Source organism: Hyposmocoma kahamanoa, unplaced genomic scaffold (genome assembly GCF_003589595.1).
Source record: "Hyposmocoma kahamanoa isolate Upper Pololo Valley unplaced genomic scaffold, ASM358959v1 78, whole genome shotgun sequence".
Classification (NCBI taxonomy): domain Eukaryota; kingdom Metazoa; phylum Arthropoda; class Insecta; order Lepidoptera; family Cosmopterigidae; genus Hyposmocoma; species Hyposmocoma kahamanoa.
The window spans coordinates 24,267,095-24,286,749 of NW_020653945.1; the positions used below are offsets into that span (position 1 = coordinate 24,267,095).

Here is a 19,655-nt window from a genome sequence, read left to right on the forward strand (position 1 = left end):
AAGCCAAGGCTGACAGCATAAAAGTACTGAAGAACTTTCTTGGCTCCGACTTTTTTTTTGACCTCTGGTTATGGTCTGTGCCTTCCCAGTATGGAACTTCGTACGCTCGTCAGGGGGCAGCATTCGGTGAGGAGATGCATTCATCCGCATCCGGAATCTACACTCTCTATTATCTCTCTGCCCATTATTTGACATGTGCTTGTTCAAGCTACAATGCCCTGTTAAGACTCTGCTCTGCTATTCCTGTCCAAGCCACTGGCTGTGATTGGTTACAAATTCTAATAATCTAATAAACGTTATTTCTTGTTGCAGATTATGCCAAAATCGCTGCAGCCACCCCGGAGTTAGAATTAAAACCTGTTTTCAAATCACACCCTACAACAACCACTCAAGTTTTAAAGTTTGATACTTCTGAAGTTCGAAGAAGGTTGTTGGAATCGTATAACTGTTATAATGCCATATCATTCAGTGAACAATATAGAAAAATCTGTGATACTATTAGACATATGTATAAAGAAGACTCAAACGAACGTAATAATGAATTTGTTACTGGTACATATCGTCTTAATTATATAGAAGAATCGTATTCGGGTTATTCTTATCAAGCATACAAACGTAAGTATTCTTAACAATGTAACTTCCGTAGGTAAACATTTTACAAAAAAAAAATTATAAAATTTAGTAATTCATTTGAAAGTATAAGAGAAGAGTCTAAAGGGATGATGTATATAAAATACTGATAAACATAACATCAATACGAGGTACAAAAATAAACTGATTGTTCTGGTCAATCCTCTTCACAAAGTCACAAATACATTTATAGGGATATATATATATATATATATATATATTATATATATGTAACAAAGTTCCGGTTGAATTGCAGTTTTTTTTATTTACGAGGTTTAAAACTATAGTAAAACAAAAACCTTACACTAAAGGTTTTGCGTACGTGAATGACAGAAATCCACCATGGATTGATTGACCCGTTTAGCTCTTGCGGAAAGATCAATCTCTAGTGTTTCGTATTTATTATTTTTCACGGGAATTTGCCTTCCGAATGAACAGAAAGTTTGATCAATGTGACGGTTTTGATTATACTGTAGTTTGCTTAAATTTAAAATAAAGGTTATTTGAGTTTGAGGTTAACTAGGACAGTTAAAATGCATTAATAGTCAAAGATGGTGATGCTGATGGTGATTTTACCGATGGTCACAAGAAGAATCTTATCTGTGGTAACGCAGACGCACCCATCACGGTGCATAGATCAACGCACAGCAAAAATAGGACGGGCCGGTACCCTGATTCAGAATTATTCGATATTTTAACCGAATCGTTCGATTGGACATCGTTCTCGAAACGAAGGGTGCTTTCCGAGCCGAGATACAATATCGTCATCCAATAGCATTTACGGAGTTAGTCGGTGAAATAGATTATAAGAAAAATGAAAATATGTTTATATTCATTTTTAAGACTTAAAAGTCCTAAAATATAGGAATGCGTTAGTCTTGCATTAATATAAATTAATGCAATTGAACAAAGACTTTATTTAAAATAATAAGAGATTTCCATATTACATTCTTGATTTGTAAACAATGGGATGTTCGCATTGACTTACAATTATATGGACGTCGGGTCCGCGCTAAAAAGTGTCCGAACTTATAGGGCGTTAAAATCGTATACAGAGCGTCATTCACGCTTTAGTCTTTGTTTGTTCGACTGACAGCGAACCAAGCAAAATTAGACAGTACTGCGATGACATTACAATTTAAATTCAACGTTTTAGCTTTTTCATATTCCTTTACATGTCACTACGTTTAAATAGGTTGACTTGGGACATTTTTTTCGTGGTTTTTGTATTAGGTCCGTCGTCCATTTATTTGTAAGTCAATGGATGTTCGGTAACTTTCATTCGATACCTGTGTTCTGAATAACGTTTGTAGTCTTTGCCGGTCGAGAAGTTCGTGTAACCGCACGAATGTGACGTCATTTTGGTTCGGTTTCGAATACGACAGTTTGACGTTCGATTCGGTTGTTGTGAATAAAAATGAAGACAAACCGTACGACAACTAATTATCGTAAGATTCTGAATCGACCTGCTGGTACACGACTATCGTAATTTTATCTTAATATAAATTTTCAGCAACTACAACACGCACTACTAGAAAAAGTATAAAGCCTAGACGTATTCGTTCGACTACTAATTTAATGGGTAATGCGACAAATTATGAAGTTCATACTGATCCAATTCACGAGACCAAAACTTCAACGGAACTAACTTCAGTATCTCCACCAGTCACAAAAACCACTAGCTTATCTTCCGACGAGCCTTATTTAACGACAATAAAAAAGGCGAACGTCACGACAACCCTAAACCCTGTTACTACTACTCCTCTTACCAAGCCATCGACTACAGAAACTACAACAACAGAAAAATATCGGAAACCTAGTAAGTATCATCTATTATAACTATTGCTTTTTATTGTTATAATGGACAGTGTTAAAATTAAGTGCGATTTGAAATTACCGCGGTAATAACAATAGATGCATGGCTAGTCTGCTTCAAATATTCAAGCTATTTATTTTTACACGCGTTAATAACATAACAAAGAAAATAAGTATATAGAAAATAAGTATATAGAAATAAGACTATTTAAAAATCACACTTGGAGTAATATAACTAATGACAACTTTTCAAGATAAAAGATTAAAGATTTTGTCACAGAACAATAACTATTGTAGAAGTGTTTAGAGGGTGAGGTAAGTGTGCCAACAGTACGCGCAGTTCCAGTAGGTACTTATATTCAGTTCGCCATTTTCGCTTTGTACGTAACGGTCGTGTCATTTATCTCACTTGCATGTGTGTCATTTGTCTCACCTCGGAAATCGTGACAAAATGCTTTATATATAATATAAAGCATTATTGTATATATATAATAATATTAGGCATTTTTCGTTTGCTAGTTAATGAACAAAAAATTAGCTAAGTTTGGAGTACAGAAATTATAGTCGCACCAGTAATAAATATTTATTGTCCATGGCGGTGTTTCAAATCATCGTTAAGTCTTTTATAACCCAGAAACTATTTATAAAAGTTCATTTTCTAGAGTGGTATACCGGGAATCGAACTCAGGACCCTCAACCAGCGCCAAAATGCCGTCTTTGTGGCCTAAGACAGTCTTTTCTAATTGACATCTTCCAAAGAAACAAAAACTTATTATAAAGTTACTAAAATGTAAATGCGTTAGTTAAGAAACGAAGGGAAGATTGGTCAGCTTACCTACTTGATTATTCTTTTAAACCCTCCTTAAGGTGGCGTATTTCAACGCGAGCCTAGATTTTAGGAGGTGGGATGCGGGGGGTCGCCTCTCGCATAACGCAATCCGCGCTTTGTAAATTTATATGAATGAAATAAGAACAGGCGGAGAAAATTTTACACAAATCCGACGTCGATAAGCGCCCGATGGCGCAGCGTGTCGTTAAACCGCTGGGAAATTTTAAAACTTTGGTATAAATGTGTATTTAATAAGTAATAGGGCTTCATTTGAAAACCAAGGTTTCCAGGTTGTCTGTAGTACTTAAAGAGAAATATTTCCATATAAAAATTAAGTGCAAAGTTAAATGTGTCATTTTTAAATAATTCGTTTTAGATTGTTTTCAGGATTTTATATGATCGGATAAAGTATATTCTATTTTTTTTATCTTATTTTTAATAAGGCCTGTAACACTTGAGTGTCAATGTCGGCTGTGTGATGTCAATCCCTGTGCATTACCTATATTATTATTCTACTATACCGTGTCGCCTCGTAGTGAGAGATAAGACCTCAGATATGAGTTTAGAGTTTTAGCCCTCTTCGCCGCCGGTTCACTCAACACGACATTTAACTCCCCAACCTGCCAAATATCCCCTAATTGAAATTGGCTTCTTAGAGCCACGTAATGACTACATTCCATTAAATGTGGCATATCTTCAAATTTATTTTTTGTTGTTGTTCAGAATTTACATAGTGGAGATTACGCTCTTTTTATTAGATGGTAGAACTTATTTAAGGCCAGTGGTAGTAGTCTAAAAGCAAAGACCAATGCATTTAACGTGTAACACATTAGCACAGTCTTTAGACAACATCCTAAGGAGTATCGTATATTTTTTATAAGACCGTTATTAAATAGTAAATACCGAAATCATTTGACCCAACGCAACACTTTTTCTCGCTTCTCCTCCGATAACTCGCCTTAAGCAGGACACGTCACGGCAGTGATCAATGGTGATTCTTCCCACTTCGTATAAGTGACAATTTATAATAATGAATCTTTTTCAGGCCCTATATTATTAACAATATTACCAGATAGTACGGAGATCATAGCAACCGAAGGAGAGATACCTAACCTCAGGTGTGAAGTTAGTGGATCGAATTTACCGAAATTGTTACCTTATGTGGTGTCCTGGTATGAAAGAGGTAAGAACTAATATTTATAGTAAAAACTAAGTGATTCATCGCTCTGGTCCCAAAGTAACTAAATAAAGCACTTGAGATATGGAAATCTAAAATCTAAAACAACGACGGTACCAAAACACCCAGACCCGAGACAGTATAGAAATGTTTTTTTTTCTACATTGACCTGGCCGGGGATCGAACTCAGGATCTCAGAGATGGCGACAAATGAAAACCGGTGAGCAAGGCACGCGATCACAGAGGTCATCTATGCTATGTTGTAGAAAAAGCAAATAGTATTATTATATGCTTAGCCTGAGATACGGAAAATTCGAAGCTGAATTTTTAGCGTTTCTAGTCAGTCCACAAATGTGAACATTTAAATTTAATGTAGTAATAACTAATAATAGTAATAACTTTATTTACATTTAAAAAATCATGTTACAATAATGAAGTTGATGTTTTCTAGTCAGTAAAATAAACCTGCATCAGAGGGCTCCGCTCTTCCACAACTAGAAAATCAGATTTATTATTATATTTAACATTAATTTAAATATTACGTGAAATTAAAAACTGTAGATATAGATGGAAGAATTTAGATATTTGGTGAAATTTAATTATTACAAAGAATTTGCTCAAAATATGTGTATTGTGTGTGTGTGTGTGTGTGTGTGTGTGTGTGTGTATGTTCGAGTGCGTACGTGATTGTGAGTTTGCGTGTTTATGAGTATACGTATTTGCCTTCAAGTGCCATATGTAACGTAGTATAGTTCAATTTACTAGTAGGGTATACAGAGCAAAGGAAGTTAAATATGATGATAAAAAATTTACAACATCGGACGGTACGCATAAGGTTAACAGTTAATGTGCTTCATTTACCTTATTGGTAATGACGGATGTAATAAGCTATTAGTTAAGAAAATAAAATAATAAAGCATTTGACGCAATGATTCTCGTAGATGTTGTTTTTCTATTAAAAATTGTCTCTTGTTTTCCTAGTGGCATAGTTTTTACAGTGGTTTCTGACGTATTTATTGAATATCAGTTCAACTTTAGGTTTTTACGATTTATGATAATAGGTTTGTTTTGAAATAAACGGCCATTTTGAGTTTTTTTTTGTATGATGCTAAGTGACAGCGCATAAGCGACACGCCTGTGCGTAACAGTTGCAGTACCACTCAGTACTTTAAATCACAAAGATCTTATGACCACTACCACTACACTCGTCACCTTGAAACATATATTGACATTCCCGTGTGCCTGTAATTTCACCAGCACCCATATTCTTCAAAACCGGAACGTAGTAATGTACTTGCATGCATAACTGCAGTACTTTCTTGGACAAATTCTTTCACAAGGAACTAATGGAGGTAAGCAAAGCGCCGGGTTAAAATCCGATTACCTATTTCTGACATCAAGTTGTAATGTGAACTGTGTTCCGGTTAGAAGGGTAAGGGTGCTGGTGAAATTACAGGCACACGGGACTTGTCAACTTATGTCTCAGGGTGACGGGCACAGTGGCAGTGACCCTAAGATCTTTGCGATTTAAAGCTCTGAATGGCACTGCAACTGTTATCGATAGACGTGTCGCTTACCACCAGACGCACAACTTATACGTTCCGCCGCTTGGTATCTCAAAAAAAAACTTTTTAACATTGTGGATAATTATCTAAGATGACTCAACAATGGATTTTTGTTACCCTCTATTTTAGAAAAAAAAATAAATGAGCTTCCCGCAAGATCGTGAGAGAGTATTGATAGCATGTTTTCTAATTAATTAAATAAATATTTTATCCCTTATTGTTCTAAAACTAAATATATTTAATGTAAAAATTGACGACATGAATTGCCCAAAGAAAAAATTTGTAGCGAAAAGCCGTAGCAGAACTAGCACTAAACAATGGTGCGAGTATTGCTGGAGAAAAATGGAACATGTTAACTTTATATCTATTGGTGACGGGCGCAGTGGCAGTGTTCGTCAAATCTTTGCGATTTAAAACTTTGAGTGGCACTGAAACTGTTATAGGTACTATCACGCACGACTTCTTTGTTCCATCACCTGATAACATAAAAAAAAATCGTTAACAGTTTAAAAACACGGTGCATTTTTGACCTCCATCTCACCTGGTGGAAAGTGACGATGAGGTCAACGATATAGCATGCACGCCTGAATAATGCCTGTTTAGTCTCGCCCTAAAAAGGCCCAAGTTATAGATAAGAGTTCAGGGAATAAATCTGCAGGCAGGGAATTCCACTTCTTAGCAGTTCGCCATATAAATGTGGAATCGAAGTGCTTCATGCAAATCCTTGGAATATCCACAACATAGAGGTGGGACCCTAGCCCACGTCCAGTCACCCGATAATGAAAAGGCGGAATTAAATCATGCAATTCTATCGCAATTTTCAAATTGGACAAAGAATTATGTGTATAAAACGTAATTTGCGCATAATTATTAATGTACATAAATTATTATGTATATAATTTGCATAACTATTAATATACGTATACAGTACAGGATAAAATAGAGAATTGTATAAATTTTACAGCGCTTTGAAATACAGGTTAGTTCAAAGCGCTGTGAAATTTATATTTTGTTCATGTGTTATTATCACGTTATAGACTCACGACCGTGAACTTACGATCACGGTCAAGGAAACTAAGCATTTAATTAAATGTTATTTCCTCAAAAACTTCTTTGTTCTAAGCAATAAATATTACAAGAACATGTAATGAACACTAATTAGCAATTCAAACTACATCGCTTGAATCTTTTGAAGTCATTTTAAAGGAAAGTGAAAAACCTGAATGTATTATTGTACACAAGATGTTTTAAGTAATTATTAGTAACAAGTATCTATTTATAGATAACAAATAAGGTTTAGTGTTGGTTACACCATTTTTATTTCCCACTTTATTTTGACTTGAGTAAAGTTCAAAAGAAAAACCACCCATTTTCAACTTGAGCAAAGTTTGCTAAGTGACGAAATAGATACTATTTATTAGACGACGGGTCTGAATATGCATAATAGTAGGTGGTATAAATAGTCAGAAAAACCATGAACATGTTATGTCTGAGCTGGATCCAAAAACTGTAGAGTAACCAAACATATCATATTTTCAAAAATTTTACAACAGGAACCTGCATTAATAGACTGCTTTTCTAATTAAGACAAGTGAATTTTAATGAGGATAAAATTGACATCGTAATTAACTTGCTACATTTGATACTTCATGAAACTAAGGAACTACTGGACATTATGTTTATTAATAAAACAATACATAATCCAGAAAACTTATTGTGGTTGAAATTGACGCAAAATGACTCGTAGTGTTTACTAATGATGGGAAACTGGTGCATCTAGTGCGTACGCAGCAATGTAAAATATGAATCATTCTGTCCCACAAAGCGTTGCGTGGATGTATCAAAACAATCTTGAATATATGTACCATGCAAAGCTTACATCAAAGGCAAGAATATAAAACAAAATAACGTTTCGAGATAACCGCTCACGCGATGCGCTCCTCCTACTGCAAAATGGCGGCTATTTGGTTTCGCAAATTAGAAAAGCATTCAGTTTAAATACAAGTTTTTATAAATAAAAATTATTATTCTGCATTGCTAAATAAATACCCTCCGTACTACCAACAAGAACATCTCCAATAAAAGGCAGTAATACACCGCAAATCATACACTTAAAAAGCACTAATGAAATTTTTGGTGTACTTGGATAAATATGATAATATTCCGTTTGAGTGGTTCTAACGTTTACCATGAAATTCCTCCTTAAAGTTAAGTTTATAAACATTTATATTCAGGGTAAACTTAAAAAACGCTACTTACGGTATGTTTTCAATAAATAAACACCGAAATCACCAGCCCAAACAATAACACACACGATCGTCGTGACGTAATTTTGATGTTATTTTTTTTTAAATGACTGACCCAGGCATTAAAAACTTTATGGTTTGCTAGAGTAGTTGCCGAAATAGCAATTAATATTAGTTCTTTTACCTGTTATAACTTCGATATCTGATAAACCGGTATAAAATCATCACCGGCACCTCTAGGTGTGGTATGCGTCTACGCCTGCATGTATCGCGTGAGCGGATAATGTCTAATGAATTTATGCTCTTAGATAAATTGTTAAAGATGATTTCTTTATTTTGGTTTTACAGAAGACGGTGGAAATGATGTCGAACTAAACTTCGAGTACAATGCAACAACATTAGCATTCAACAAAACTATAACAGGACACGATCTAAACCACGAAATCTACTGTTCTATTAGGTTTAACATAATGGCTCCCACAGTTTTCGGAAAAATGTCAACACCGTATGTACCAATAACAAGAATTAAGAAACCGGTTGCACATTTGGAAACCAATGACACGGATAGTAAGTTTGATCAAATCGTATTTTTATAATTGGAAATGAAACTAATTTTTTTATTTAAATCGTGTATATTTATTTTTTCAAACAAGACCAGATTCTGAGCTACTGACTAACTGCCTGCCGGCTGACACATAGCCTTGACCTTGGGATCCTTGGGACAGGTCCCAAGGTCAAGTAAAGGGCCTGAAACGTTGTTTTGTTTAAAAAACAAGTATACGCTATTCAGATCCGGATATTAGTTTCATAACCAATGTGAACAATCAGAAAGCCTTGATACTTACTTCCTTGGTAACTTGATACGTGCTATTATAACTTACTAGAAATTAATATGTAACGAAATTCAAACCAAATCTTAGTCAAAATAGAAATTTATTTATTTATAATCTCAGTACAGAGTACTAAAAAAACCGACCTCAAAAGTACGTGGAATTACATCTATTTGCTAAGTTTTATTGAAATATCCCCTAGTTCGCCACTATACAGGACTTGACACCGGAGATAATAAAAATAGGTTCTCACTACGATACTACTCAAAGTATATTGAGAGAAAAACTCCTGGAATTGGAGAAATAGCAAAATCAACCATTAAAGTAATCGCTCCTAAATTAAAGTTTGGCGCTATTTATAAAAATGAATCTTCATGCGTGAACAGCCACCCTTCGAAGTGGATGATTTTCTTGAAAATGAAATGAGACCACTATGGAAGTACCCCCTTTCCAACAAAAAAAGAATCATTAAAATCGATTTACAAATACCGGAGTTGTCGCGTAACATACATACAAAAAAAAAGAACATACAGTCGAATTGAGAACCTCCTCCTTTTTTGAAGTCGGTTAAAAAGTAGTTTATTAATTGGACCTAAATTATGTATATAAGTATACTTACATTTTTAAGTGGACACTTTATTACATAACTAAACTAATCACAAATTTTAACAAAGAATTCAAAACATTACTGTACAAAGGCGAGCTTATCCCATAAAGCGATTTCTTCCAAATAACCTTTCTAATTATTCCTTCGCTGGTAGTAAAATTTAGTATAATTTTATAAACGTCCAAGCTGAATCAAATGGCAAATGAAGAAGACAAGTATGACATGTACTTGTACCTGATGATAAGTACGACAAAGCTGCTGTTAGGTAGAAGACGGATTTAGTGATTGGAAGTAAAGATTATTTTAACTTTAAAAAAATCAAGAACAATGGTGTCAAAAATAAAAATTTCTTACGTGTTAGATAAGAAATAATGACGTGAAAATAATACTGAATGTTTATTTTTTTTTGTTACAGACAATTTACAAAATTGGATAATAGGAGGTGCAGTAGGCGGAGTAACGCTACTAGTGATAATAATTGTTCTAGTAGTATTAATGATACGATGTCGTACACAAAGAGCGGATACAAATAATAGGACTCCAGAACCGCCAACTCAGAATTCTAGTAGCGGGGTAAGATTTTTAAATCACGTCTTCTGTAAAAACGCAGCCCTAAATTATATCAAATTACAATTTACTATTTTTTTTTTGCTTTTCTATTCACCACTTTTATCGATCATTATTCTACACAACTTTACACGCTTATGAAAATACATTGGAAGCGGCAAAGACTTCTACTTTAATTTCAACTTATTTACAGGTATATGAAACACCAGAAGATCCAATATACTCGTACGTTCCAATCAGCGTAGTGACCTTCTACGAAGCGAAAGCCATGGCAGCAGCAAACAGAAAAATGGAGATGCAATCTGTAAAACCTCCGCCACTCCCACAAAGACCACCAAATATGTCGAGGTCAGATGATTACGATTATGCCTATGCGGTTAATAATAGGAGACCTCCGCCACCAACGTAAGACTCTGATAGGTAGTAGGTGACTGAAATTGCCTATTGTATTGCTAGTATTTGATTGGTCAATGAAAGAAACAAGGACATGTAGATACTCGTAACTGAACAGTCTGTTTTGATTAGAGTGAACAATGACCAAATATAAAAGATTTTTAGGAACCTTAGTATTATTGTAGGTAGTCATAGAAAATAAGATTGAGTTGATATTAAAGTTGATGTTTTAACGTTACATTGTTGTATAATATTTATATAGAAAATTATAGTGAGAAACTAAATTAATCACCTTCTCAGTTTAAAATAAAAAGCAGTTCTCTCTAGTACTCGGTATAACCGCTCACGCGATTCATGCGTCTCTGGAAGCATTTTTTTTTATTATATATTAGACATACGCTTGGCCACAATCTCACCTGATGTTAAGCGACGATGTGACCGACGATGGGACGCGTTTGCCTAAAAATGCCTATTCACTCTAGCCTTGAATAGCCCCAAATTGTACTTTTCGGGAAATACAGAGCCGGTAGAGCATTCCATTCCTTTGCCGTACGCATCAGAAAGGAGGAGGCAAAGCGCTTAGCGCGAATAGGTGGAATATCAACGACATAAGAATGGAGTGCTCCGGAAGCATACCACACCTAGAGATATCGGTGATGATTTTAGACCGATGTATCGGATATCGAAGTTATAACAGGTAAAAGAACTAATACTAATTGCTATTTCGGTAACTACTCTAGCAAACCGTAAAGTTTTTAATACCTGGGTCTGTGATTTAAAAAAATAAACAACTTCAAAAATACGTCACGACAATCGTGTGTGTTATTGTTTGGGCTGGTGATGTCGGTGTTTATTTATTGAAAACATACCGTAAGTAGCGTTTTTTAAGTTTACCCTGAATATAAATGTTTATAAACTATACTTTAAGGAGTAATTTCATGGTAAATATTAGAACCACTCAAACGGAATATTATCATATTTACCCAAGTACACCAAAAATTTCATTAGTGCTTTTTAAGTGCAGGATTTGCGGTGTATTACTGCATTTTATTTGAGATGTTTTTGTTGTAGTACGGAGGGTATTTATTTAGCAATGCAGAATAATAATTTTTATTTTTAAAAACTTGTATTTATACTGAATCCTTTTCTAATTTGCGAAACCAAATAGCCGCCATTTTGCAGTAGGATGAGCGCATCGCTTGAGCGGTTAAAAGAAAATGTCTTGAATAGAAACAGATGTGTTGTAGCGAATATGTCCACTTAAATACAAAAATATATTTGATAGAATATATTACTGAGCCAGACAAAATTGAATATTATTCATCGTATTTGTGACGAAACGATGGGCAGCAACTCAATCATGTAGTAGGTGAAATATAGTCGAAAAAATGTGTTTTTGTTTTATTTTGATATAAATCTTCTGAAATGAGTTTTTTTTTGTGAAAATGGTCAATGTTGTTTACAATATTGGAATGCAAAATTATGTCTGTATTTTACATTGATATGTGATTTAAAATTTTGATTTTTTTATTTATTTTTTATTTTAAAATATTGTGTCTGTCACACCTGACACACAAAAAATCAAATAAAATTAGCAACTGGAAGAAAATCACAAAGAAATTTAATATCTGAAACTCATCTCACAGTCGGATACACATTGATGATAACACTAAAACTTCTTTAGTACCTTAAATGTCTATAGACAGGTGTAACCACTTTTCATCAGGTAGACAGGAGAGGCCAGTTTGTAAACAACAAATAACAATATTACATTAATTTATAACGATTCTATAAAAAGTACACTTACACCTTTTTTTATGCCTGGTTGTTATGTTTGGCTGGTTGGCTGATGGACTATGGACCCCTGACAAACGATTATTTCACGGTCTTCTGTTTAGCTGATCATGAGACTCCGTGTCAAAGACTTGACCAGACTAAACTAAAAGAAAAAGTCTTGACATCCCGGGATTTCTTGTTAAGGAGCTATTTAGTAGCAGTACTGCCACCTTACCTATTTTTACCTCCAAACAGTAATATGAGCTTTACTGCGTTGCAGTTTTGAAGGGTAAGGGTGACATTACAGGCATATGGAACTTGTTAATTTATGTTTCAGGGTAAAGGGCGCGATGGCAAAGTCCCTCAGTTATTTTTTAATTAAAGGTCTGAGTGACTCTTTAAATCTCCTATGGATCGAAGTGTGGTTTCCGCGACATGTTTCGCGAATGATAAAAAAGCCATTGTGAACATTTCGTTTGAAAGTCTAATACGATTGAAACGTTGCTCCTCTTGCAGCACTAGGCAAGTCGTTCCTTATTTTGGATAAAACTTATTTGTAGCGAGTACAATGAGGACTCGACCGACTGGACCGCCTGCTTTTTTCTTTCATTCACACACGTAAACGTAAATAGCCCACTACTCTATCGAGAACTGCCTTAATTTTCTCAAAGCCGACGAAATAGACTTCCCTATTATGATAACTCGAAGAACACAATTAGTCTTAACCGGGACCTGAACAAACACAATCGTCTTCAGTCAATAGACGTTAATAGTTAATTATTCCATCCAATTATCTGAGGAGGGACGGTGAACGAATATTAATCTCGAGAGGGTTGTGAGCGATATCTTGGTCGAGTCAACATGGAAGGATTTGCTCTGAGATTCAGTATTTTATATGTAATCGCAGTGGAGCTCTTTCTGACAAAGTTTTTCCAAGTAAATACTATCACCATACCTATGTCTGCGATCTAATATGACCATTACTGCGTCCCGATTTTGCTGGTATTATAGGCACGTGGGATTTGTTAACCTTATGATTCAGGGTCATAAGCGCATTGGCAGTGATTTTCGGATCTTTGCGATTTGCAACTATTATGAATAGGCGAGTTCCACCCATAGATTTAGTACCTATAATGCGCCCACCACTGGATATCATGAAAAAATATGTATGTATATAAATATTAGATCAACATCACATACGTTACCCTGATCCCAAAGTAAATAACTAAAGCACTTGAGTTATTGAAATCGGAAACAATGATGGTACCACAAACACCCAGACCTGGGTCAATATAGAAAAGTTAGTTATCTACATTGACCTGGCCGGGGATCGATCCCGAGACCTTAGAGACGGCGACACCATAAAAAACCGGTGTGTGAGGTCGTCAAAATATATATAATTACTGTTTTGACGAAACAAGGTATTAGTGTTGTTGTTTATTTGCGATACTGTACTCATAAAATCCACATTATGGACAATATAGTTTAAAAATTGGTATTATGCCCTCCACCCTTACCTATTTCTGTCGAAAAGGGTGGAAGAGTAAGGGTGCTGGTGAAATTACAAGTACATGGGACTTGTCAACTTATGTCTAGAGTGACGGGCTCGGTGGCAGTGCCCCTAAGATCTTTACGATTTAAAACTCTGAGTGGCGCTGCAACTCTTATGGATATTCGAGTCACTTACCACGAGCTGTAGGATTTGTTCTTCCCGTCACTTGGTACTATAAAAAAATCCTTAAACTACAGTATTACAATACCTTCCGTGTAGGTAGGTACTACGTACGTGGAATATGTAAGGGTTGTCATAAAATTGAAAAACTTTTTGCGATCGTTATCATAACGTAATCAATAACAAACAATAATTATCACTTATGTGGTTTTGTTCGTAGTCTTGCCTCAAAAATGGGATTAAGAAAAAAATTAGTAACGTATAAAGATAGGCTTAACCGATTTCAACTAAATTCAAAATTAGATACTGATATCTTAAGCCATGTTTCACTGAAGGCTACTAATAGGTCTAGCCGAAGTCAACATTTGTTTTCGGTGCCCTCTACTACAAATAATGTGTCATATAATTGTCCTCTTATACGCCTATGCAGACAGTATAATGTCTTATCTAAAGATCTCGATGTATTCCACCAGAGCACTAACACATTCGTAAAAATTATAAAGAACCATGACTTTGCCGTATCACGCGAACACCTCACAGAGTGAAATATTTTCTTTTAAAGTATATCATTGTTTATAAGACTTAGATAGCCATATATAAATTTTAAATGTTATTTCAATGTTGTGCGCGGTTGTTATTGAGATATAAATTTGTTTGTTTTTGTTATAGTGTTATGGTTTTAGGTGTATTGTATAATTTGTATCTTGTAACTGTGCCAAAATAAATAAATAAATAAATAAATAAATAAATAAATAGTAATAAAGATTTACAAGTTTGTGTTGCCAAACATGCCAAGCAATTACGTGTCACTTTAATTTTAGATTTTGCGTTTTCTATTTTGAAATTTAACTTTTTAATGTATTCGCAATCGGATGAACAATGAAAAAACTTACAATCATGAATGGGTAAAACATGAGCATGGCCATGACTTAAATTCTTCTTTACTTAGTAAGTCAAATAATTTATCTAAAATATTGTTTCCTACAAACGAACGGAAATTCTTCTTAAAATGGACTTTACAGTATTTACTACTGTAAAGCTAGCTCATTACAGTATTTAACAAAATTGTTTATGTATGCCGTTATATTATATACATACATCTAGTTTCGTAGAACGCTGAACGTGAAAAAATATGTTAAGATACGCACAACCCTTAGCGCCCAATACAGCAAACTAAGAGTGTGTTTGCAGGACGCGGCCCGCGCCGCCCGACCCCCCGTGAGTATCCCGCCTCTGCTTAGCGTAAGTAGGTACATTCTGAAAACCCAGTACATTTTGAAGACTATGCGTGATACCTTTTTACAGATTATTGTAGAACTACTCCGCACGTGCAGATTTCCATCAGAAGTTTTGCTTTACATGAGTATATTATGAGTTCAGTACGTCCCAAGGGTTGGACCATCTGATTGCAAAGCAAGCGCTCTTTCGACCAGGCTACGGAAGCAAATACGTCAGTGGCATGTTCTGTTTCGTGATTTATTTATTAATAGCTTAAGGAAACCTTCTGTGCAACGTCTCTTAGTATGCCACGTAAATGAATAAATAACCTATTACTTCACTACAATGTTTTTAATCGTAAAACACTGTAATATATTTAAACATGGTTATTTGCGCAATACTAACAACCTTGCAAGACTATATTACTTAATATCATAAACAACAACTTAAGTGTTCCATGACTTTTACTAATTCTTTAGTCTTTAGTTTTGTGCAAAAATGAATAGACCGCTTTAGCGGTGATAACTCTGTGCGGTAACAAAAGAAAGCGCTAACGTAAATACCAGACCGATGCAAGTCGCTGGGGCAGGGGTGGGAATCCTCAGGACTTGCATGTTTGAACAATTTTTTTTTTTAAACAATCGTTATTAAGCCTTTTTTGGCAATTACAATATTTTTGCTATCTCTATCTAAGGATTTATGAGAGAAATATGACGATGATGTACATACCTACTATATTGGTTACAGTAAGAAGTGGGGTCGCTTACGTTATGATATTTTAATATTGATTTTGTCGGTTACACTAAAATTTAAAAAACAGTTGAAGTAATGATAAACTTAGCGTTTGCTATAACTATGAAATTATATGTATATGTATATCCTAGCTATGGCTCGGTAATATCCTATCAAGGTCCCGCAAAGTTAAGTGTAATTGAGGTTGTCTATTAATAGAAATTACTTTGCTACATTTGTTTGCCAGTTACAAAAGAAATAAATAAAATTTTGCATGAATACATTTCAAAAATTGAAGACTTTGGTGGTCCAACGATTGGACCAGTAAGATCAATTTGAGATATTAACTTTTCCGAATTGGTTATCGTTTGAGTGTTCTGGATAGTACCAATTTTTTTGTTTGGCATCAGGAAATTCGTATAACTGTTTTAAAAAAAAATGTCACTGAGAATGTAAGACGTTGGGAAGGCAATTTAGAAAGGCTGGACACGTTGTAACGTACCACGTGTTAAAGCATACGCGTGACATTTGAGAAAGGTCCCCTTGGCTTCTTATGCTTATTCTTATACTTATGCTTATTTCGCTTTCCTTATACAGTGATAGCTATAAAATATTTATACAAATGTAATAATAATGGAGTCATTTTTTTATCTTCATTTTTTATCTCAATAATTTAATTTAACTGCCTCCGTGGCCGTACCGTACCATGTCGGACTGCCATGCAGAGGTCCCGGGTTCGATTCCAATATAAAAAAAAATATTTGTATGGCCTGCATTTATTTCTCTCGTGATTTTGGGTGTAATTTGTTTATGTGTGTGTCCATGGCACCCGCGATACAGTGTTTTCCTAGAGTGGGGTTATGAGTGTATGTGCGCGTTATTATTAAAAAAAAACTGAAACATATTTTCTTAAAATGCATTAAATAAGATGAATCACTGACGTCACAAGTTTTGTGAACACGTAATTTCTGTTAAGAAGATTTCATCACCCATTAACCGATTTCAATAACAATTGACAAATAGATGTAAATCCACAAATTTTAGAGGGCAGTTTCTTTTGTTGATTAGTAAGTCTCAATTTTTTTAATTATATCAAGTGACGGGTCGAACAGGTCGCGTGCCTGATGGTAAGTTACGCGCCTGTCCATCACAGTTGCAGTGCCACTAAGAGATTTAAATCGCAAAGATCTGAGGGGCACTGCCACTGCGCCCGCCACCCCGAGACACATAAGTTGATAAGTCCCATGTGCCTGTAATTTCACCAGCAACCTTACCCTTCTAAGCCGGAATGCAATAATGCTAACATTACTGCTTGGCGGCACAAATAGGTAAGGTGGCAGTACTTTCCTGGACGAACTCTTACGCAAGGAGTTCTACTGCTACTAATATATACTGTTATAATAAAAAATATCCAATCGTGTTGGATTCATCGCACCACTTAACAAGGCTTATATTTAAAGGTGAGCGTATACGCACCTTGCACGCTGGCCGCCAATCGCAAAAAAAAGGAAGGTGCGTCGCGTGACTCATTTTAAGTACCTGTGTGCGCTGCCGTCGAATACAACCTAAAGCGCAATGCCCAAAAATGTGTCATCTAGGTGCTATCCCTGCGACTAATTCCAAACTTTCCTCTTACATCAATGGGATTAGAATTTGCAGACCCCTTTCAACTTATAAATGGAAAAGACCGTGGCGCCAAATTAATAAAGTCTTAGAAGCGATGATTGATCCAGCAAAATACGTTTTTATCATGATCTTTAGACGATTTGTTACTCATAGAGGAAAGCCAGTCGAAGTGTTTTGTGACAATGACCATAATTTTGTTGCAGCTGATTAGGAATTGTCAAATTTTTTTAAACATTGTAACGTTTACTAAATTTTTATTGAATTGATATTCAATTATTTTTTTGTGAAATTACTGCACTAGTTTGTTATAATTATTAATACAAATTTTAACTGCCTCCGTGGCCGAACGGTTACCATGCCGGACTGCCACGCAGAGGTCCCAGGTTCGATTCCCGGGCCGAGAGAAATAGTTGTATGGCCTACAATTATGTCTCTCGTGAGTTTGGGTGTAATTTGTGGTTGTCTATGTGTGTGTCAATGGCACCCGCGACACAGGGTTTCCCTAGTGCGGGGCTATGTTGAGTGTGTGCGTTAAGAAAAAAAAAAATGTCGAACACTCAGAAAAAATCCTTCGATCCGGCCTGATTCGAACCGACGTCTTCTAGCTTATCATGCCAGACGCTATACCAACTAAGCAGCAGAACGAACCAGCGGACCTCACGAATTTTTCTGTGTGCTTGCGTTGTGTCTTTGTATTTGGTTTATCAACGACTTTTTAGTCACAGCGCCATCTATGAGAAATCTATGAAAGATTTATCACCCAGCTAGTACCTTTACAGCTACCAGCCCTGGCGAGAGATGTCGCTATTCACTTTATTTTAAATTTTTATTGAATTGATATACAATTATTTTTTGTGAAATTACCCCACTAGTTTCTTATAATTATTAATACAAAGATCGAACACTCAGAAAAAAATCGTTGGTATGGCATCTGGCCCGGTAAGCTAGAAGAAGTCAGTTGGAATCCGGCCGGATCGAAGGAATTTTTCCGGATTTTCGACCTTTGTATTAATAATTAATGTAACGTTTCTTTATCTGAATTTTCCCAAGAAGGCGTAAAGTTCAATTTTATCATTACCTACACTACATCATCAACTCACTGTTGAAGAGCAGGATTCAAAAAAAATTGCAATGGCAGTTAGTTGAACAGTAGCTCAATGGTTGGTCACTGACAATACACTACTCTAAATTTTTAGCAGAATACCAAACGTACAAAATCCTGCCATTGACACTCTATCTTTACTCTATACTCGAGGTGATTTAAAATTCGCAAACTTGGAGCCCAGATAATAAGCACTGACGGATGTTGTTTTGCCAGTTACGTAATGAAATAATATAATGGCAACTACAACAACAACAAAAACAGGAAAATAAAAAAGAATAACATACATACAATTAGGGTCAAGAAACCATACTCTAAATAACATAAGATCTGACTTGAAGTGTTTGTTTAGGTGCCAAAGAAAGTTCTGATCAAGTTTTAGGCAATTTACTTAAGTAAAATGGAGTTTAAAAACTAAACAGTACTATTTTCTTTGTCAGCTAAAGTGATCAAAGCAAATTAGTAAAGAGTGCGTTAGGGACAGTTTAGCGTAGGACTGTTAAATTCTTAAAATTTTGTTTTCAACTTGACGGTCTTCAAGGGTAACATGGGATCTATCACATTTCCATTTACATATTGCTCACAGCCGGAAATGAGCCATCCGAATGCGACGGTTCGGCTGTGTCCGCCTTATTTCGGAATTGTAGGAGCGGGCTTATTCCCTAAAGTTGACGGCATCTATTTTGCGTAATATGCAAAGGGTACACGATTCTACTTCTGTCATACAAATTTTTCAGGAGTCTGAGCGTCTTGCGTCTTGCTGTAGTCAAAGTCAAAGTCAAAGATTATTTATTCCATAGGTAAAATAAATTTACACTTGAAAACGTCACATTTAAGCTACTGCTCGTTCACTACGCTGACCTCCCTGAG

General features: G+C 35.3%; 1 protein-coding gene across 1 annotated transcript; it reads left to right on the forward strand.

The window, feature by feature from the left end:
- The first annotated feature begins 335 nt into the window (after positions 1 to 335).
- LOC113233312 lies at positions 336 to 10,973 on the forward strand. Its single transcript, XM_026468402.1, has 6 exons — positions 336 to 615; positions 2,144 to 2,449; positions 4,320 to 4,457; positions 8,611 to 8,829; positions 10,115 to 10,272; positions 10,460 to 10,973. The coding sequence occupies exons 1-6, from the start codon at positions 507 to 509 to the stop codon at positions 10,673 to 10,675; spliced, it is 1,146 nt and encodes a 381-aa protein (XP_026324187.1). The 5' UTR covers positions 336 to 506; the 3' UTR covers positions 10,676 to 10,973.
- Positions 10,974 to 19,655: the final 8,682 nt, after the last annotated feature.